This window comes from Phaseolus vulgaris, chromosome 8, assembly GCF_000499845.2.
Source record: "Phaseolus vulgaris cultivar G19833 chromosome 8, P. vulgaris v2.0, whole genome shotgun sequence".
Lineage (NCBI taxonomy): Eukaryota > Viridiplantae > Streptophyta > Magnoliopsida > Fabales > Fabaceae > Phaseolus > Phaseolus vulgaris.
The window spans coordinates 59,272,689-59,295,598 of record NC_023752.2 but is presented as its reverse complement, the minus strand read 5'-3'; the positions used below and the strand labels follow the sequence as shown (position 1 = coordinate 59,295,598).

The window sequence follows — 22,910 nt, the reverse complement described above, 5'->3', positions numbered from 1 at the left end:
AAGAGCATTCATTGGCAAGTTTGTTGTGGTTTACTTTGATGATATTCTTTTACATAGCTTGTCTTTAGAAGATCATGAGTCACATGTTAGACAAGTATTAGAAACTCTTAGGAAGGAAAAATTGTATGCTAATCATGCTAAATGTTTCTTTGCATTAGATCATATAAACTTCCTAGGGTTTGTGGTAAGTCATAAAGGGGTGCATGTATATCAAACAAAGGTTGCAGCAATTCAACATTTGCCTACACCCACCAATGTCAATGAAGTACGAAGTTTTCATGGACTTGCTAGTTTTTATAGACGGTTTGTGAAAGACTTTTAGTACAATTGTCGCACCTTTAAATGCCATAGTAAAGAAGGATGTGGTTTTTAAGTGGGGACAAGAGCAAGAAAACGCTTTTCAAGCTTTGAAAGATAAATTAACTAAAGCCCCCATTCTAGCCCTTCCTAACTTTGCTAAGACATTTGAAATAGAATGTGATGCCTCTAATATAGGTATTTGTTATATATTGAGGATGTGTTCTCTTTGGTGGGTTGTTGTAATTGTATTTGTTGGGCTTATGTATCTTGATTTGGTATGATAATATGGTTAATGTGTTGTATAAGGATTGAAGCACCTTTGAAATGTTTCATTTTTTTTATTTATTTTTTCTGATAAAAAAAAGGTAATGAATTTAAGTTACATGATAAATTAAAATCTTGGAACTGGTAAATTGAAGGAAGGGAGAAAGAAGTTTAATTTATTGGACTTTTATACTCTAAATTTGATTTAGAGCTTACAAGATGGAATAAAAATATTTATATTTTCTTTTCTAATTGTTCTTCAAAGTAATCAGACCTTACTAGTTTTATTTGAGTGGACACAGTTTCTTCCGTTGTGTTATAAGAAATATAATGGGGAAAAAAGTTTTTTTTTTCAACCCAAATTCTGTATTAGACCATTTAACAACTCTAAATAATTAATAATAAAATATTAAATTAAGTTATTTAATTAAAATATAAATTAAATTATTAAATAAAAAATAATAAAATTAAGTATGGGATGGTTGAAATAAATGTTGAAAAGTGCAAACCTATCAAATATCTAATATAATATTTACTGAACTAGTTATAAGTATACTGTGAATATGATTTTTGCAACGTTACCATGCATGCAATGCTTTCAAGAAAAATATAAAATCTATTTTTTCTTTCATAAAGATGAGGCTAAGTGATGCAAACTTCTCAACTAATTCCTCTTTATAACACCACCTTGTGCTAAAAATATATACAAGTATTTCTCGGGATTGATATTAGTAAAGATCACATAAAATAATTACCCAAATTCAATTGATTAAGAACATTGAAGTTGTAAGTGATTTCATTAAGAAATAGACTTTATTCTTCAACTATGAGACCAGTTTCGTAGCTAATTTTTCCCATAACCTCTTGTTCATTTAAAATGTTAGATTGAACTTTTCTACTTAAAATTAAATGAAGTTTGAAGCTAGTTAATAACTTGATGGATCTAGTCAAACATAGAATATATATTTAATGTAGATTTGTCTCAATCAAAAGTATAATAATTATCAAGTGGATAATTTGATATTTAATTGAAGTTTATATTCGCCAACTTGAAGTAGATTACTTGAAATATATATTCATTGGATTTTGTGTGTGCACTTCATTTTGTACTTGGTTCGTATATGCTGACTTTTTTTTCATATTAATTGTGTGTAATCAATGTGTGAATTCGATTATATAAAAAAGGATAATAGTTAAGAAATATATTAAACAAAACTACACGTACAAAATTATTGAAAAGCCCAGACAGAATAACTAAAACTCCAATTAGTCGAATTTGGTTCAATAACTATCATCGCCCTATCTCCCATTTAAAGGATGAATGGTAAAATGAAATGAACATTTTCTAACGATAATGCATGATAATGTAAGAGAACTATCTTTTCAGTGTCTAAAAAATTTAAATTTTAGAAAAATTAATGAGATTTTTTATAATGGTTAAACATTGTTTTTGTTAATTATTTTCAAGCGATATTGGTTCTTATCTCTAATTCAAACTTTAAACTGATGGATGCAATTTTAGATGGTTTTCATCATTATTGAAATGAATTATTTCCTTTTTTTAGTAAAAAAAAAAATTATTAATAATATGAATTAGGATGTTAAAATATTTCGTTTTGACGATATAGTTGTTATAATATTATAATACGGTATACATAAAAATTCATTTGTTACCAACACTACTGATAAAAATTAATTTTAATAGTTTTCTTACAGTTTAGATTAACAACCAAAACTAATTTCACCGACGAGAAAAATATTTAACATTTTTTATACATTAACTGATTTTAAACTAATTTTATTTCTCTGTAAGTGATTATATAGGAATTTATTCAAATAGGATCGATATATATTTATGATTCTATAATCTTTGGATGTTTTTTTTATAAGAAAAAAAAATCATCTTGGAACAATTATGGACTCCTTTTCTGTTGCCTCTCTCTGTGTCGAATGTAAGATACTAATTCCTTAAAATACGCAATTAAGAAGCTGAGCTGATTCGAAGGGATCTTTAATGAACAAAGGTATTTGTCAACCATTTTATAGAGTTGATTTAAGATTATTTATACATGGATCATGTTGAAGAGCAAGCCAGAGTGACGAAAGTGATGGCCTTCTTCAACAACTACACTCACAATTCCTCGTTGCATTGGCGACTAAGTCAGAAGTTTACCTTTACCACACTATCTACGAAGTTTTCAATGCTGATACACTCTTCTTATATTATAATCCACATGTTGCTTCTCATGAATCCTAACATTTGTTGCAAGTTTATACAAACATTTGTTCTTCCAGCAAGAGCTTATGATCTGTTTCCCTCCTAAGGTAAAACCATCAAACCATTATGGTTTCATAGCTGCTGCATGTGCATGACATTTTGCACTTAGATTATGCATACATATATGCGGTTACTTTTTAAAAGGGTATCAATAAAATCTAGTTTTTAATAGTTGCAGAGCTTTTAAACTGAGGAACTAGAAGAGTAAAAGGGATTCATGAATGTCTCTAACTGGTTTTGTTCTTACCAGGGCAAGAAAAACACTTTGCTGAGTTCAGGAGAAATATTTAATAGATTTTGGCAGTTTGAGTGGGATGTATCTTTCAAAGGGTTGTAAGTGTGAAGAAGCTGTTCTGTTGTGCTTGTGTTTCTTCTGCTATTTTCTATTTGCTACTGCTTTGATCACTGATCCCACTGAAGGTATACTTCTTCTTCTTTTTTTCTGTTTATGAATTTCCCCATTAGAGTTTGTATTCTATTATAATCTTTTTAATGATTCAGCAGCATTTCTAGAAGTTATATATGGTAGATAATCTCTTTCATGATGGACTTTCTGTAAGATTTTCAATGTGTGTACTACATAGATTTATTTCCTTCAACTATGCATAGCAACAAATTCTTTTTACTTAGATTAATTAGAGGTTTGATAAGGTGATAATTCACAATACTTCATATTATAAGATCCTTGATGTTATGTAAACCCCCACAAAAGGACTTAGAGAGAATACACTGGGAATGGCATGAGGGAAGTTCTTCATGTGCTCCTTCAATCTCACCCAACATTCCTGGAAATACTCATAATCTGATTAGTGTAAACTCATATATCTTTATTGGAAGCTCACCCCAAGTTCTGACACTCCCTTCAGATATTGAACTACTATTTAGCTTTTGTCCCCACAGATAATAATGTGTGAGGATGTTTAATATGTAGGAGTGAATAATGTGTAATGTGTTTTCATATGTTTTTATTGAAAATATAAGATTCCATTTGCATTTTCTTGCAGTTGACGCATTAAGAACCATAAAGGGAAGTTTGATTGATACTAATGGAAATTTGAGCAACTGGGATCGTGGAGATCCTTGTACATCTAACTGGACAGGAGTCATGTGCTTGGATACAACGTTAGTCGATGGCTATCTACATGTTAGAGAACTGTATGAGACTTTAATTCTCCACTTTAAATTTATTCTTCTGTATAAGCCATGTTAACATGTATAACTGTTATTTTCTTGCTCGGAGGTTCAAACAGATCCACAATAGTTGTAGTCACCCACAGATTTTTTTTAATCAATGGTGATTAGATTAGAGAAATTAGTATACTCAAAACTATAATGAAAGTTGTGGGCTATAAATGCACCATTCTGAATGATATTTTCACTGTAAATTTGAAGCATCATCTTGTTTAACATGTTAGCCTTATTCATTAACTTTTTTTACTTTTATAGTAAATACTACACCTAATGCAGCACGCATAAGTAAGCTTTGGAAGAGTCTTTTCTTTCTTGCAAATTGACCTATTGGTTTTCTGAACCTTTTATATTTTCCTGTAGGCATTTACTGAACATGAACTTGTCTGGAACTTTGGCACCAGAGATTGGCCGCTTATCTTATCTGGAAGTGTTGTAAGGCTACATTGATATTTCTAATTACATATCAACATTGTCAATTTTGCAATTGCTAGATTCCACAGTTTTTCAACATTATGATATTTTGATTCATTTGGATATTTCCATTATTCCATCCTGTAGCAGCTTGCAATTTCTTTTCTAATAATAATTCTTTTACTTTATATTCTTGGAAGGGACTTTATGTGGAATGACATAACTGGGAGCATACCGAAGGAAATTGGCTTTATCAATCCTTTGAAACTCTTGTGAGTGGAAATGAATTTTTCTTCTTGGCCCGTATGATGTAGTAACTTTGTAGTTTTTGTCAGCTTAGTAGTTCTGAGTCATTTTACTCATATTAGTGCATGAAACAGACTGGACATTGAGTCAAATCAAAACAGTTTTGTCTTAATAAATTGAAGTTAAATTACTAGATTCTGTAGGATATTTCTTTTTAATTTATTTCATAAATAAATGCCCTGTTATTTTGCAGACTCCTGAATGGAAATCAGTTAACAGGTGAATTACCAGAAGAGCTTGGCTTTCTTCCATTCCTGATTCGATTCCAAATAGATCAGAACAATATCACAGGACCTATACCTTTATCATTTGCAAAACTGAACACCACTGTACATTTGTAAGGTTCTCTACAATGATACTCCACTTTAAAAACTTGATACTTGAATTTTTTCGTTTCTCTTCTACCTTTGTTGTCTTTCTCAAGAAATAAAATAAAAGTAATGTTTTTTCTTACTGGAGCAGTCACATGAACAATAATTCACTTAGTGGGAAAATACCACCACAACTTTCCAGCTTAGGAAGCCTTCTTCACCTGTAAGTTATTTATTTGATACTGGTGACATGATTGCAGTTATCGACATATTTTTCTTGGTTTTATTTAATCGTTCACTGTCAAGCCTATATATTGTTGACAAGATGTATTTCTGGACTTGCAGTCTTCTTGACAACAACAAATTGACAGGAGAACTTCCCTCTGAGCTCTCTGAGATGCCAAGCTTAAAGATTCTGTATGATTTATTATCTGTTGCATGATAAGAGGATCATTATTATATCTCATAATAAAGGACCTGATGTTTTTTTTGTTTGTTTTCCTTTGTCTTTTCTTATATGTGATTATATAACCTTATTAGTTAGCATGTCAGGCTACATAAATTATATATACTCTTATTTCAAATGTAAGGTGCCATAGGAATTAATTATTTTCTTTCTAATATATGAATATCCATGAATTTATGTTATGCTGCTCCTTGCCATCCATGAACAATTTAGCCATTGGTCATTTTTCTGAATTATGATTCAACTCAAGGAGAATTGTTGTACGTAGAGATTCTTAAAATCACCAATAATATGTACTACTTAAAAACTGACCTCGTGGTAGAAAATGAAGAAACATTGGAAAATTTTCCTAAGTAGCAATTCTTTAATGTTCAATTCTTGTGAGTTGCAGAGCAGGGCAGGGGAGATGATTGCATTGACTAGGTTCAATATGCTTGAGTCAGTTTGTCTTGCCCTCTCCCTCCTTACACCAGATTTTAGAGTTTATACCTTCTATCTTGTAAGCAAGCAAGAAAACACCTTATGGAATTATCCATGTCTAGATCAAACATCTTTATCAAAGGTAATTAAATGGAATAGTACACACTGCAATAGTTTTAGGAGTGAACCACATTAGTCCTTAAGACTAAAGAAATTCTAGTTATGACCTTCAAAGACATGGTTTGCCTAACAACAGAAGACTTTCTCACAATGTGAGGTGATCCAATTTATTGTTTTGATTACAAATCAGTATTACAAAGTGAAATTCTAGAGTTAAATAGTAAAATAAGTAGTGAATGCTTTGCTGATGGTGCCATATAGCATAATTTGTACCACATTAATAGATTTAATACAAGAAAGTTGTCATTAATGTCATGCAAAATTTTATATTTTTTTTATTTTTGTTGCTTTTAAAATATGAACTGAATTAATAAGTATTCCATGCTTAATGACTATATTTGAAGTATTTCATGGATCTTCTTGTTCTTGCAGTCAACTTGATAACAACAACTTTGGTGGAAATAGCATTCCACATTCTTATGCAAACATGTCAAAATTGATAAAACTGTAAGTTCTTTTTTTGATTCCTGGTTTATATGTTAACACTACAAAGTGCCCAAGGTGCTGGGAATCTTTGTGTTCTCATGTATAAAGGAATTGCAGTTTAAAATTGGCAATGAATTTAACTGGTTGAACACCCAAAACGAAAAGGAATTAGTGCCATACACATAGACGTAGTTTTTTTAATCAACTACCAAATAAGATCTTTTTTTATCTTGTTTTCTTCATCTTGAAACATTCAATGAGAAATTGTTTAAGATATATGAGAGTGAATGAGGATACAGTCATTTAGATTCTGGTCATAAATGGGAGGAGATTATATTCCAGGGAATCATTCTGCGAAATTTGATAGTCTGAGTAAAAGGAGAAATCCTTTGAGAAGGGAAAACCCTTACTTGGAGTAGAGACTTTTCTCCATTGTTCTGAAACTTTTTTCGTTCAAAAAATAATATCATTATTCTCTTCTCTCTATATTTTGTTCTTTGTTTCCTAACAGTATCAGTCATATTTATGCTCTGCTACTATTGCATTTATCTGAATCCAAATTGTTTTAGGAAAGTTTTATTTCCCCTATTTTCTTTCTTTGGCGTACACAACATTGTCTAGCCTTTGTGTTTTCTGCTTGCATCACTTAATAAAATTTCACGTCAGAAATGAATTATTTGGTTTGATGTGGAGAAATGTAATAAGGTTGATTCTATGTTGTTATTGGTTACTTGGTTTTATCAGGAGTCTTAGGAACTGCAACTTGCAAGGACCAATTCCTGATTTGAGCACGATACCACGCCTAACTTATCTGTAAGTTATCTCATTTGCATTCAACTCAGTTTATGCATTGATTTTTAGGATTCTAAAGACAAGTGTTTGCACCTCGCATATTGACGTACTTGTTCAAAAGACAATGTTGTTTCTTAGACTCTAACAGTTTCTACTGACTGTTGTTTGTGTATATTTCAGTGACCTCAGTTTCAATCAGTTCAATGAATCAATTCCAACTAATAAGCTTTCAGACAATATCACAACCATGTAAGAACCTCTATTGCTTAAATAATTTACAAATCTACTGGTCTCGCATCCAATTATTTGGATTTGCAATGTGGATATTCCTCTTATGTTCACTGTTTGATGTGATAATCTTCAAAATATGATTATCATGATTTCATATAATATTACTGTTTGACCTGTGAAGTTGTCTGCAGTGATTTGTCAAACAATGATCTTATTGGAACTATTCCATCTTACTTTTCTCGTCTTCCACGTCTTCAAAAGCTGTAAGTTGTCTTCTTCTTTTTCCTCATCCTTTCTTCTCCTACAACAAACAGCATTAAATTCCATAAACCAAAAGTTATAAACTGTTTATATCCCCTTATGTTACAAATCATATTTTGACCTTTTCCAAATCAATACATGTTTTTTATTTCAATAATTATATAATAATTTCTGCAAAATGAATGAATCATGAACACATGTCTTTCTCTGACAGGTCAATTGCAAACAATTCATTGAACGGAAGTGTTCCTTCAACCATTTGGCAAGACAGGATTTTAAATGGATCAGAAATGCTTCACTTGTAAGACATGAAATGATAATTGGGCAACTTTGTTGTTGTACCTGTACTTGGGAGCATGCGTATGTGTGTCCTTTTTCCTTTTCATTTCAGAAAAGGTGATGATTGGAGAGATGAATTAATTGATAGTACATGTGTGTTAAGACCCAAACAGTTGGGATATTCTTAATCCACTAGAATAATTAGAGAGATATTTGTGTTTGACCTAGAAGAAATCAAAGCTCTTCTGGGACTGCACTGGTGGGGTTAAGGTATGTTGCCTATAAATAGGAAGAGTCGTTGAAAGTTGAAGATGGTCATGTTGGTATGCCAGTATTGAGGCTAGGAGAGTTCTCTAACTTAAGATGCCAAGGAATTTACTATTCTTTGGGTAGTTTAAGTTCTTGGTATTGTACCCACATTGGGGTAGGACAGGGAATTAGATTGGCTACAAGAATGGAAGGCTTCATTAATGAAGATTCATTCTTTTACTCACAAATTTGGTGCAGTCAATCACATCTTGTATTCTCGTTTGTGTTTTGTTATGCTTGTATTTAACTTCAGTATTGGTACTACTGAATTTTGATGTTCTTCTCAGCATGGGTGTATGATCTTTCAGGGACATGCAAAGGAATCAATTTACAAGCATATCAGGCAGTACAAATCTTCCTCCAAATGTCACTCTCTGGTTTGCTTCTGAACTTATTTTGCAGTTACACTAATGTCATTAGGGTAGTGGAGACTTCTGAACTTAAAAATTAAAATTAATAATATAGTTAGTATCCTTATGATAAAGGTCAAAACTTACTGAACATTGCATTTGACCAAAATTCCGTCTTTTAGGGTTTACTTATCACACTATTATTGGGAAACATTGTTGCTAGAATCACATGATTCGAAATTCAAATTTCATTAATCAATATGAATTAACAAGTCAACAGTTCATATCATGTGACCAATTGCAAATCACTTTAAATCATACTGCACACGTGATTCAGGGAATTCAGTATCATGGATATGATTTTTACTAATCTTTTTTACTACTTTTTTACAAATTACCATAAAATTGAAAATTTATTAGCTTCAATTTTTAAATGGAAAGAAAAAGAAGGAGTACTAATGCACCATAATGTATAATTCAATATGTTTACAATTCAAGATTAAAATTCATTTTGGCAATTCAATAACTTGTACTTTGAAAAATACTATTTTTCAGGCTAGAGGGAAATCCTATGTGCTCAAATAATAACACCTTAGCTCAGTTCTGTGGATCTGAAAGTGACAGTAGCATCAATGGAAACTTCAGTGTTAGCTGTCCCACCCAAGCATGCCCCCCTCCCTATGAATATACAGTGGACTGTTTCTGTGCTGCCCCGTTGGTTGTTAATTATCGATTAAAAAGTCCAGGATTTTCAGATTTCCGCACGTACATGAATGCATTTCAGAGCATGATGTCAAGGGGTCTTAAAATACATATTATTCAGTTCCATATTAACAAATTTGAATGGGAAGAAGGTCCTCGGTTGGGAATGAACTTGAAGCTTTTTCCTATGTATGTTGATGATAACAGCTCTCATGTTTTCAATACAAGTGAGGTTCTTCGCCTCAGGAACTTGTTCTTAGACTTTGATCTTCCAACTAATGACTTGTTCGGACCTTTTGAGCTTCTAGACTTCATTCTCCTGGATCCTTACAGAGATGGTAAGTCACAGAATACATTTTCTCAATTTAATTACTCCTCAATTTAAGTTTTTTATGCATTTTCTCAGTTTAATTCATTCGAGATACCATGACAATTAAACAAAAGTACAGTGCTGTGATAAGTAAACGTTGGACAACTGAGATGCAATGCCTTGTTCATGGTTATATTATGTGTTGCTGTCAAGATTTTAAACAAAGCCAGTTAATATTGGAAATCCAATGCCCCTATAACTCATCATTGAATATGCAGCTTAATAGTATGCCTCTTAATACCAATTGATTTTAAGATGAAATCTGACAATCTATAGAAAAAACAGTCATATTTTTGAATTGTTTTACGGTTGTTCTCATACTTCTTATATTGTCACAGTGACTGTTACCTCTCCGAGTTCAGGGATCAGCAAAGGAGCACTGGCTGGAATAGTCTTAGGTGCAATTGCCTTTGTGGTTACTTTTTCTGCAACCATTCTCGTATTGAGATTACGTTTGAGAGATACACCTTCCAAACGGACAAAAGGCGAGTACCTTAATATGAATAACTTAGTCTATGATTATTCTTCTCTTTGACTACTCTTCAGTGCTCTGCTCTGTTACAATCAGAAGTCTAGATGTTACTGCTCGTAATTTTATTTTGAATGAACCATATTCCAAATTTAATTATATTTATCATCATTCACAATATTATCCTTTTGGGAGTGTTCCTGACATTAAGAATAGGTAATCCATTTAGAACTATAATGGACGTTCTTGCAGAAAGAATGAATGTGGATAGGACTAGATAATGTTCATACAACTGATTCACTAATTGAACCTCTATAGTATTCCAAAGTAATGTTACATTTATACTTGACATTCCACTTCTTTTTTTGGTCCTTCTCTTACTTGGACTGCACTATTTAATTGATGAACAAGATGGAAGAGCTTAGTGCAACTTTTGTGATAATTGATGAAGTTAGATAATAATACCTGTATTTTTTTTTACTTGTTATGAGCTATGAACCTGGGCCCAGTTAATGCTAAGAACATGCAAACAACGCTTCACTGCTCTACCCACCCATACATGTTAGTTATGCTGTCAAATGTAAAAGACAATTTGAACTCCTTTTCAGATATCATCCATGAACACTACAGATTTAGCTTACACTTTCGGGTAAATTTACTTTTTGCTAATTCTTTTGTCATGAAACTTTAAAATCATCTTAGTTAAGCTAAATTTACTATCTTCCAGTTTCGTACTTAAAGTTTGGAATGAAAACTATTACTATGAATTTAGAAATGTTGACCATTTCTACTTTGTTGTTAACTTGTCATGAATGAGGTGATCAAGATACATATTAAACATAGACTTCTATTTGTTTCACAGCATCTAGGGTCTCAATAAAAATTGAAGGTATAAGATCATTTTATTACGAAGAAATGCAAGCCGCTACAAACAATTTTAGTGTCTCTGCTCGAATTGGACAAGGGGGGTATGGGAGGGTTTTTAAAGGTGTTCTTCCTGATGGCACTGTTGTTGCCATAAAACGTGCACAGGAGGGTTCCCTGCAAGGTGAGAAGGAGTTTCTTACAGAAATAGAGTTGCTATCAAGGCTACATCACCGCAACCTTGTGTCTCTGATTGGATACTGTGATGAAGAGGGTGAACAGGTAACTTTTAGTTTAAAGTTCAGAAATGTAAACTCTAACAGAACTTGTCATAATAAAAGTTTTAGTAATCTTTGATTCTTGATTTATTTTTGAAAGTTCTAATTTCCATAACTTCAATTACCTTGCGGTCTCGTGTTGGTTGCACATGGATATGGATATGGATTGTACAAAAAAGGGGATATGGATTACAACTTTCTGAAAATATTTCATTATAAAAAGGCTGTAAATGCATAGAATAACTATCCCTTAAATGTCAGTTCATTCTGTGGCTGGTTTATTTTATCCATCTGATTTATGACTTTGGACTTGTAGATTTTGGTTTATGAATACATGCCAAATGGAACCCTAAAGGATCACCTTTCTGGTAAATCTTGTATCTTCATATCTAATTTGTTGCATTTTCTGACAACTTCATATAAAATCAATTACATCTTATCATTGGCTCTCATGAAACAGTGTTGTTTTACCTGTACAAGTTTCCCTTGCTTTTTCTATTCCCATTTTGTAGCACAAAGAGACTTCTGGTTTTTTTCTTTATAGAAAAAGCACGTCTTTCTTGTTGTCTCTCTGAACTATGCACCTAATGTTTTATGACAGTTTATTCAGAAAAACCTCTTACTTTTTCCATGAGGTTGAAGATTGCTCTAGGGTCAGCTAAAGGTCTTGTGTATCTACACACGGAAGTAGATCCTCCAATATTCCACCGAGATGTCAAGGCCACCAATATATTATTGGACTCCAAGTTCACTGCAAAAGTTGCTGACTTTGGACTTTCACGACTTGCCCCAGTCCCAGATACACAAGGAAACGTGCCTGGTCATGTATCTACTGTGGTAATGGGAACCCCGGTAAGGTTTTCTTGAATGGGTTTAGTTTTTTGCTGAATTGAGCATGTTCATATTCAGGATAAAATTAGGAAATATGAAACACCATTCTACATTTTTTAAAAAGAAATATAGAACAATGTGTTAGAGATCCCACATCGACATTTAATAGTATATAAGTGAGTGCAAACCTTACCTTATAAATCGGTTTTATAAGCTTAAGTTAGGCTTAAAGTTCACTTCTTAATATGATATTAGAGTCATTTAGAACCTATCTTAGCAAGAGTTTATTAGTCTTATCAAGCCACCTGCTATCGGATTATCCATAATATATAGTTTCACACGAGTTAAAGGGTCTCGGCGTCAGGGGAATGTTAGAAATCTCACATCAATTAGAGATTAGGACATAACTCAAAATTCACTTCTTAATACAATGCATTAGTACACATGATCCTCCCTTCTCACCTAACCTTTTATATTTAGAAATATGTGTCTGTCTACTACAAGGAAACAATCATTTTCCTCCATGTGTTCAATACTTTCAATAACCACAGATTCCATAAATATCTCTCTGTTTGTTTTCTTTGAAGATTGTGAGTGTTACCTCTATCCGTCCTTAATTGTAATATGAAAAAATATGAAACATTATAAGTTTATTATTCTTTTGTTTAATTACATCTTTTACCTCCAAAGTATCAATTTCTTGAGAATTTCATTACTTTTTGTGCACATTTTACCCCCAAATTTTAAAATGCTTTTGAATTTTGTTCTTCCATCATATCTTACAATACTATCACTTTCTGGTGGTTTTGAACCGTCCCTAGTGATTTTCATTTTCGTTTGGTTTATAATATGCCCTGTAGTTCATAATATGCCCTGTACTTCTTGAGAGAGTTTCAAAATAAAATTGACTTTTTGGAGTTCTGAACACAAAATAGAGAAAGCAACGAAATAATTACAAATATTTTTATATGAAAGTTAGGTTGAGTTTATGTGTTCAAATAATTTAAGCTCTGTTGTTCGTTCACTGTTTTAATCATGCAGGGTTATATTGATCCAGAGTACTTCTTAACTCACAAATTGACTGACAAGAGTGATGTTTATAGTCTTGGTGTTGTATTTCTAGAACTTGTGACTGGGAGGCCACCAATCTTTCATGGCGAAAATATTATCAGACATGTATGGTTTGGTTTCTTTTCAAGATTATATTTCTATATTTTTCAGATACATTTTGAATGAAACAATTTTTTTGTTGCAACAGTCATATTACAGTTTACCTTCATACAATACATGAGTTTTAAGTTTTTCCTAAACACTTGTCATGTCAATAAAAAGTGGTCCTATTACATTTTAGCTTTATGGAATTAGGTTTTTTTGTTTGTCTTTTCGGTTTCAACAAGTTGCATTCGTAATCTAATCTTACCCAGAACTGTTATAGAAAAAGGAGGGTTATTTCTTTGCTTAACATATTTGGTGAGTGAGATCAAACAATGATGCCTTCCCATCATTATTCTCACTCATATATTTACTTTCTGAACAATGTTTGTAGCTGTCATGTTCAACTATTATCCTATTAATCAAAGGTTGGTCCAACTGATTTTCCATGTTTGAAGAGATAATTATTGAGATAAATTGTATTCATGGCCTACACCTCAATCTGTAATTTATGATTTGGTTACAATCGATCAATCCAGTAATGAAGGAATAATTAGGTGTTGTTTAGAAATTAAATTACAAATTATCATGACTAAATTAGATCCTATCACCAGCTAGTCAACAGAATATATTGTACATTACATTCTAATTTAGATGGTGTAAATGCTGATAGTTATTTAATAATCTAACATCAGCAAGGTACAAATGATTTGTATCACTTGTCATAATAGTTCCTTGATGATTTCCATAGAGAGAGAGAGAGATAACAATTCTTGACAAATTTTTAAATTCTTTTTTCAGGTTAGTATGGCATACGAATCTGGTGGATTGTTTTCAGTTATTGATAAACGTATTGGCTCTTATCCTTCAGAATATGTGGAGAAGTTTTTGACGTTGGCCTTAAAGTGTTGCAAAGATGCACCAGATGAGCGACCTAAAATAGCAGAAGTGGCTAGAGAGCTTGAAAACATCTGTTCAATGTTACCCGAGACCAACACCGTGGAAGCAGAACATGGGACAAGTGGTTCTGGAAGAATATTCAGTTCACAACCTTCATCATCTGCTACCAGGACTCCTTTTGTTTCAGAAGATGTGTCTGGTAGTGACCTTGTCAGTGGAAAGATGCCTACCATTAGGCCTAGATAAAAACTTGAAAAAGATCAGCTATCTTGAACAATGAAACCACCACATGTACTATATCAGTCATATTTTGTTAATGTTTTTCTATATTACCTATGTTAAGGTTAATTGACAGTGAACTGGTTTGTAAGTTATACATTGATGTTGTACACCCATCAGTTTATCTTTTTTACGTTGTGTAATGGCTGAAATACAGGTAGAGTCAGTACCACATCAACCACTTGTATTTTCTTCAATTGTCACTATATCCTTTTGATGAATGATATGCTTAGTTTTGTGTAAGAACTTAAATATTTCAAGGCTAAAAATTGTTCACACACTTATATTTTTATTGATAATATATAAATACAGAAAAACCATAGTTGAAAAATGATAATAATTCCACCATTAATCTGAAAATAAATAAAAAATTACCTATAAATTTCATAAACACCCATAATAGGAAATTGAATAATGCTCCAATAAATTGTAATAAACTTTATTTAGAATGTATATAAATATGGAATACAAGGGCTGGCCATTTTCCTAGTCTATTAACTTTGAAAATACAAGAATGCTCTCAAATAGAGAAGGTTTTTTCATTTGAATGTGGAGCTGATAGTGATGGTAAAGTGGGGACCCACAAAGAAAGAGAACAAGTTCTGCTACAGAATCTGAGAAATATAACACTCACTAGTTTGCCAAACTTCAAAGAGATTCAACATGGATTTAAGTTAAAAGATCATGTTGGACAGATCATTGAGGATTGTCCATAATATTCTCCAATTATAGGTAACTTCTGATAATCTCATGTCTTATTTTTAGCCACAATTACTGTGCCTTCAATTACCACTTTTGAGTGAAATTTTATGAAGTGTTTTATTCATGACAAGGCTTTGGAACTAGTTCTGTTGCTCTGATTCTTACTCTTGCTGTTTTCATTTTTCTTGTTGCAACTCTTTCAATTGCATGCTAGAGGTTGCTCTTTCTAGACACAACTGATGTGGGACAATCAGCTCAGTCAGCCTTTTCTTTCAAATAGAAGTATTCATCTAGCACTTTGGTCTCAAAGCTTTTAATGTTTGTTCGGTTTTAGTCTCCTCAATTGGAATGGTTAGCATTTTAATTCATTAGGTTTTCAAATTATTCGTATCGTCTCCTCTCAAAATTTCATCCAATAATTAACAAGAATGTGTGTAGCATAGGTACAACATATAATTAATTTGTATACAAAAAAAATACAAAGATCTATGGCCATAAATGTCTCCCAAATACTGTGATTTCAAGTGAAACTCACTCCTCGTCTTGTTTGATGCAAGGGCTTCTTGAATCTTGATCCAAACAACAAATTCTGTTTGGCACCTGTTCTTTGCTCTTGAAAGCTCAAGGAGTTGATCCCGATTGCATGTTCCAGTTGTAGCTCATTTGTAGTTTTTGTACAAGAGTTGTGTAATTAATGAAAATTAGCAACTTTTATGTGAATGTCGTGTTAGGACTCAGGGTTAAGCGTGAAATATTTGCTTTATTCATAAATATTTGGAGAAACATTTTGATAAATCCTTGAGTACAAAAAACAGTAAAACAGTTATTATAAAGCCCATCAACTTGCAGCATTTATAGATGAAAGTGTCAAGATTGCAATCTAACGTATCCTTAACGGGAAAAAGACAAACATACAATAGAAGTTATCATAATATACTCCATACATACTGCCTTTATAACAATTCTTTACTAGTCATTAGCTCCAAAATTATGCTTTCTTTCTGAAAAACTTGGGAGCTGTTTTTTTTCTAGTTTTCTGTATCACACATTTGCTTGCTTCTTCTACTAGTTCAACCTTTTCTAACTTCCTATCAGCATCACGAGCAAAACTTTTTTTCTCTAACTCGACTGAGTCATCAATTGCATTGATAGCCTTTGACTTCCTTGTCTTGTTTGAAAGCTCCAGAGACACCTTTGGATTCTGAGTTTTCATTTGCACTTTTCCTTTTGAATCTGCAGTAGCCGAAAGTATAGATTTCTTCGGTGTTTTTTTCTTATAGATTTTAGTTTGCTTAGTTGAATTTAGACCCTGTGGTTTGACTTCTTTGTCAATATGCTCCTGAGAACTCTCTGATTCATTAGTTTCATATGCAGCTGCCTGCCTTAGCTTTTTAGTCTTGGATTCTGACTCAAGATTACATTTAGCTTTCGGTACTTTGGTTGTATGCATATTTCCTTCTTCAACTAAAATGTCCTTTCCCTTTTCTTCAACTAAATTTGGAAATGCTCTAACAATATAAATCTGCAACAATAGCATGTTTGGCACATTATTTATTGTGACACATTTCAGTTCATGTCATATACTTGGGATGTTCATAAATTAAAATCCAAGAGCTGATTTCAGACATCTAATAACAAAGCCGATGTGGATAGGCTCATTAATAAAGATATCAGGAGTTGAGTCTGGGCTATTTGCATGTGTTTTACCAGTCTAACGAGTCTCCAAAAATGAATGTAAAAGACCAAACTCCTCAAGAAATTTGGAGTGGAATTAAAGCAAGTTTTTGGAAGCATATACACTCATTTCTCAATCAATAGAAATGATTGATGGAACGGCATAAAGCATGTCTTTGTGAGTGGTTCAAATCCAAAGTTCTACAAATAGGAAAATAGAAAGTGAGATGATGAGTTCGATGGAGTAATCACTGGCAGTTGGGAAGTGAAATAATGTCTCGTGAAATGTTAAGAAAAACAATTATTAGTATTTAAGATTTATCACTAGATACAAAATCTCTAAGTGATCAATAGTGAACTTTTGAATTTTGATGAAAGTATGAAAGGTGTAAAAAAAACATCTAATACTCCAATTGTCCAATATACCAAATTCAACTACTCATTCAACTTACCAAAAAGATATCACATTAAGTGTTAGGAAAATCAAAAGTTGAATGTGACAAAACCTCTAAATTATTAAAGGTTAAGCTCTGAATTGTGATAAAGCTATGAAACATGCAATATGCAATGCACCATTTCATTAAAAAGTGGTATGAAATATACACAAATAAAAATAACTTGCACCTTATTGTATATCCCTTTCCCATTTTCTTTTTCTCAACCCTAGAGCCCCTCCCCTGTTTATCTGAATTCTTTTCTTGGTGAGGCATCATTTATAGGGTAAAAGATTGTTGAAAAAATCATGGTTTCAATGCCTGAGATTCTTCTGCGAAAAGGAAAGTTACAGTCTTGTTCTCATTGTCAAAGAACCAGCTATGCTAGAGAAGATTAAAAAAAACACTAAGAAAAGAAACAAGCAAAATTGATTGAAAAATAAAACAATGATGATGAGTACTTATTATTGCATCACAAGATTCACATGGACTAAAACACTTGACAGTAGCTACACCAATCACATGACCAAATGTCTTTCCCTCCATTGAATTACCCATTCAACCAAAAAGTCAAGTTGGGTGAATGGCAAAATTGTGCAAGCCAAAGGAAAATGAATAATTTCTATATCAATCAAGAAAGGTATGATAATAATACTCTTTATGCTCCAAAACTGGATCAAAATCTTCTTAGTGTAGCATAAATGCTAAGAAATATATGGAGTGTTCAGAAAAAATTATTGTTTTATCATTCATAAACATGGAACAAAGATGACAAAGAATAGAGTTATGAGATTTTGCCTAGAATTTTGAATTTTAAATAAATTTTAGATACTGTTTTTGTTATTGTTGCAAATTTATCTCTTATAATTTGTTTCAGTTAGTTAATTTAAATTTCAATATCTAATTAGGGATTAGACATTTTAGGGATTTTGAATTTGTGGTGAGCCTATAAGTAGGAATTCTCATTTATGAATTTTAATGTTCATTTTCCTCCAATTTTAATCTCTATTTTCTCGAAAAAATTCACTAAATTGTATTAGTGTTACAAAGTGAAGTGTTGTCGTAGAGTGAGTCACCGACAATGACAGTGCTATGGTAGGAATTTGGTGCTTCCCAATTATTATTAGATAGTAGTTGATTGTCAAATTGCTATTATAGTTAGTTAGTTGGGGCAGGGATTATTAGAGAAATAAGATATATTGCCTATAAATAAGAGGAAAGATAGAAAGAGAGGGGTGTCTTGTCCTTTGTGAGAGAAATTGGGCCTTTGGGCATTAGTGATGCAAGACCCTCAAAATTTTGTAACTTAGTAAAATACCAGGTTTCTTTCATGTTTACCTCGGAAAACCCTCAGTTATTCTTGAAGTAATGATAATAGAGCAGGCATAACAATTTTAGGGCTTTAAAATAGAATTAAGAGTGCTAAAACAAATTACAATACCAGTTTCTTTCATGTTTACCCCAGAAAACCCTCAGATATTCTTGAAGTAATGATGGTAGAGCATGCATAATAATTTTGGGGCTTTAGAATAGAATTACAAGAGTGCTAACATAAATTACCTTAAATCTGGAAGCTTCAACCAATTCAAAAACAAGGGCATCTCCATCATCCAGTTTATGATCCAATGCAAATGCTCTCCAGCCACCGCTAAGTCCACTTCTCTTGCCAATGTAAACAGCCACGTATTCTGAGCCATTTTCATCTTCTAAAACCATGTCAAATACAGTTTTTGGAAGTTGTTCCTCACAAAATTTAGAAGGAAGGCCCTAGCAGAATAAAGATAAAATAATATAGTAAGAAAGTTAACTTGTGTTACCTTTATTAACAATATGATCAAAAAGAACTAGCAGCAGGTTAAGTGCAGGCCATAACATAAGGAAAGATTTTTTGAACTACAACCTACCAACCAAAAGCAGCTATAAACGTGAGACCGAACCATTGACTTGATAAATGAGGGATTTGAAGAGTTCATATTGATTTGGAGTGCCTCCGCGGCCTCCAGAGCACAGAGTCTTTCCTCTTCTGTAGCTTCTTTGATTTCATCTAAAGGCCTCGCAATGTAACTAAGAATCCCATAACTGTGACATTAATATTTGATGAGCAATATAGAAAAGTCATTAGGTAAGTAAACCACCTTCCCCATGTCGAAGAATTTGATCTTGACCTCTTCCGCAAAGCTGGAAGGTGTATGCTCACCTGTGATAGAAAGCATATACACACTGTCATCTACACATTTCTGCTAGACCCAACATCTCAGAAACAGAGTGACAAAAATCAATTCTTTTAAGCCACATAACACCAAAGAGACAAATATGGATGCTCATTCATTACCATACCTAATCATCAATAAATATATATAAATGGGATTAACGAATAAAAAAGATTAGGGGAATTGTTGGGTACTTCTTAATCGGTTAATTACTATGCTCTTGAAAGTTATATTGGACTCTTAGACAAAATATACATTCACCTATGAAAGAATGAGGAGCCAAATTTAAATAAAGGTCTTGGAAAAGTAGAGAGTAATTTATATTTCTGAAAATAAATCACGCCACCACTGTAAAAAGAAATTGTTAGGAGTTGAAGAATTCCACCTATCCAATCCAATCTCCAAGCATTGAGAGTCAACTAGAGAGCATGAGATTTTCAAGTTTTCACAAAAATTGTAATTTTATTGAGATGGTGAATATTTTGTTGGCATATTTCCATAAACACAGGCAGATGCTCTTAAACCACACAATCATGAGTCTACCACCATTTTTTTTGTGGTGTGCTTCTGTATTCCCATTATCAACTACCAACTATAGGTGTGTGGGTGAATTTTGTCAAAAGTTATTATAACCAGCGGTACTAGCTTAAGATAATCCATTGTTCAACCCAAATTGATTCTTTATTCTTTTTCTTGACTCACATGTTTTTTGTTTGATCCTGCATTATGGTAGATTGAAAGAGAATATTACTTACATCTTCCTGGTACGAAGCAACTGGGTTTCGCACACGTGAAGATCGCCTGGGTTCCACTTCACCATTTGTATTCTTAGGTTTCGGTTTAGGAACATGATGCTGCCCAGGCACAGGACACAAAAAAATGAATCAAATGAAATCCAGGTTCTTTGAGGAGAGAAACCAAATAAAATACAACTTTACCTGTCTCTTCTTTGCAGAACTTGTGATCTCATTCAAATTTTTTGAAATCCTTGAAATTCCCAAATCCTTGAGAGAAAAAGGTAAAACCAAGTAAATTGAACAATCATCAAAATTCAAAACATAAAATCAGTACCAAACCAAGTTATGCATATTTCAACTCAACCAACATGAAAATCTATCTTTACACAAGCTTATATATGCTGACAAAGTTACAAACAAAGCAAAAAGAATGTCCACTAACACTATACCATCTGCAACAAAATGATTGATTACCTCAAACCTCTTCTTGTTCTCTTCAAGTCTTTGTTTTCTAGCCTCTTCATAAGTGTTGCTTGTGCGACTCTTTGCCATCTACTGATGCACAAAAGACAACACAACATCAAATGCCATGTCACCCAACAACTCACCTACTATTATCCATTACGAGAAAAAACAAACACAACTCTTTATCAATGACAGGTTATAAAAAGGACAAGTTGAAAGCTTTTTTCAGTTTTTTCAGTTGATTCTTTAAAAGAAGTCTAAAATAACTCTGTAACACAATGGTCACTAAAATGGTCCAGCACAAATTGTAAGAGATTGTTTTTTATATAGTGGGGGATTGTGAAATACACTACAGCGAACTTTTGCAGACAAAACATAGAACCCTAAATGCAAAAGAAACTTAATAAAAAAAATAAAAAATAAAAAGAAAGTGATTGGTACCGAAACGAAGAGAAATGGAAGAGCGACTGCTGCAGTAAACAACACTTGTTCGGGGAGGAAGAAAGTCTATAGATGAAAATTTGATTTTCAAATTTACCGCCCGATGTAGACTTTAATAATAATAATAATAAATTAATATTATTATCATTATTTATTTATAATTACATATAAAGAAAATTATTTTTTCAAGGTAAATTTTATATATTTTTATATTCTTATAAATATTAAATTAATTCTAAATGAGCAGATATATTATTATGAAAAATTATAAATGTTTTTTTAAATATTTTATAACATTTATTTTTATAATTATTTTATGTAATTAACACAATTTAATAACAATTATTTTATTTTAATAATTATTATTATAATTATTAAATTTTTAATTATATTCTCTTATTATTACAAAAAATAACACAGACGTGTGCATTTGTTTATAATAATAATAATAAAGGGTTTACAACAGCAAAAAGTTTTATTTTATTTTTTTATTGAACTTTTCTACTTTAGTTCCAGTTAAAACTTTACTCTTTTTTTAAATTATCAATAACTATATAGTATAAAATGAAATACAACAATAAAAATATAAATATTTTAAAAGATGTAATCATTTCTTAAAATATAAAATAAAATACTGGCATGAAAATATAATTGTGTTAGAATCAGACAAGAGTACTCGGAGGACAAAACTCATCCTTCAAATATAAAAGTATGTGATACTTAGATTTCAAGTACAGCATAGAATAATCTCATTGACTCATAAAACATGATAAATAAAGAATTGTGTAATTTTGCATTAAAATTTTATGTTTATAATTGTTTAAACTACTTAGTGTTAATAAATTATGATGAGTTTTCTTAACCATAGAAAAAGATTGAGAGAAATAAATAAATTAAACTATAAAAGATTATATACATATAAAAACATGTATAATACAATTTACTTAAGGAATATAAATCATTCTATATTTAGAATTCTTCGAAAAATAGAAAATCATTATAATACTTTTACTATTGATTAGATATTATTTTATAAATTAAAAAAAATTAATAAAGTAATTTCTAAATTTATAAACTAGTTTTTTTTTTAAATTTGTATCTAATAGATTAACAGATATCTAATTACCTACTAAGTTTTTAAATATCAATCTAAAATAGTTGATAGTTAAAATATTGGTAGCTAATTAGGTATCAATTTAAAAATTAGTTTACAAAATTTAAAAACTACTTCAAATATGAATAATTATTTTAGTTTCTAAAATAATATCTAATTTAGTCAAAATATAATGATCAACTATTGTTTGTTTTTAAAATTAGTTTTATTTAATAATTTTATTATAGTATTGAGAGCAACTTTTATTTTAAGAGTTTAGATGATAACAATTTACATATATTAACTAATTGATCATCTAATCTTTATAGAGACATCTTACTATAATATATTTTGTATATTTATAAAATAGTCATATTTTAAAGTTAGATCATTATAACTCAATCTTGATTCAAAATCATGGAAATTACAGTATAACCTCATTATATTTAATTCATCATAATCAACTAAATATATGAATTGACACATTTTGTATAATATTCAACTCTTCTATAGTTTCTTTCAACCATAAAAATT

At 31.5% G+C, this 22,910-nt stretch overlaps 2 protein-coding genes across 4 annotated transcripts; one reads left to right on the top strand and one right to left on the bottom strand.

Moving 5' to 3' along the window:
* Nucleotides 1–2,635: 2,635 nt before the first annotated feature.
* LOC137826080 (probable LRR receptor-like serine/threonine-protein kinase At1g06840) lies at nt 2,636–14,866 on the top strand. 2 transcript variants are annotated; one of them, XM_068631926.1, is made up of 21 exons: nt 2,636–2,889; nt 3,093–3,262; nt 3,847–3,997; nt 4,394–4,465; nt 4,645–4,716; nt 4,944–5,087; nt 5,213–5,284; nt 5,407–5,478; nt 6,500–6,574; nt 7,298–7,366; nt 7,526–7,594; nt 7,768–7,839; nt 8,052–8,138; nt 8,734–8,802; nt 9,331–9,815; nt 10,186–10,332; nt 11,179–11,462; nt 11,775–11,826; nt 12,060–12,310; nt 13,331–13,465; nt 14,243–14,866. In XM_068631926.1, the coding sequence occupies exons 2-21, from the start codon at nt 3,157–3,159 to the stop codon at nt 14,585–14,587; spliced, it is 2,829 nt and encodes a 942-aa protein (XP_068488027.1). In that variant the 5' UTR covers nt 2,636–2,889; nt 3,093–3,156; the 3' UTR covers nt 14,588–14,866. The 2 variants fall into 2 exon arrangements, with proteins under 2 accessions (XP_068488027.1, XP_068488028.1); XM_068631927.1 differs by lacking the exons at nt 2,636–2,889; nt 3,093–3,262; nt 3,847–3,997; nt 4,394–4,465; nt 4,645–4,716 and having other exon boundaries at nt 4,952–5,092.
* A 1,210-nt stretch (nt 14,867–16,076) lies between these two features.
* LOC137826081 (putative B3 domain-containing protein At5g58280) lies at nt 16,077–21,372 on the bottom strand. 2 transcript variants are annotated; one of them, XM_068631928.1, is made up of 8 exons: nt 21,284–21,372; nt 20,852–20,929; nt 20,579–20,644; nt 20,396–20,494; nt 19,566–19,627; nt 19,335–19,494; nt 18,991–19,197; nt 16,077–16,844 (listed from the first exon to the last, which is right to left on the bottom strand). In XM_068631928.1, the coding sequence occupies exons 2-8, from the start codon at nt 20,927–20,929 to the stop codon at nt 16,311–16,313; spliced, it is 1,206 nt and encodes a 401-aa protein (XP_068488029.1). In that variant the 5' UTR covers nt 21,284–21,372; the 3' UTR covers nt 16,077–16,310. The 2 variants fall into 2 exon arrangements, with proteins under 2 accessions (XP_068488029.1, XP_068488030.1); XM_068631929.1 differs by having other exon boundaries at nt 20,852–20,932; nt 21,284–21,365.
* Between the last annotated feature and the right edge of the window lie 1,538 nt (nt 21,373–22,910).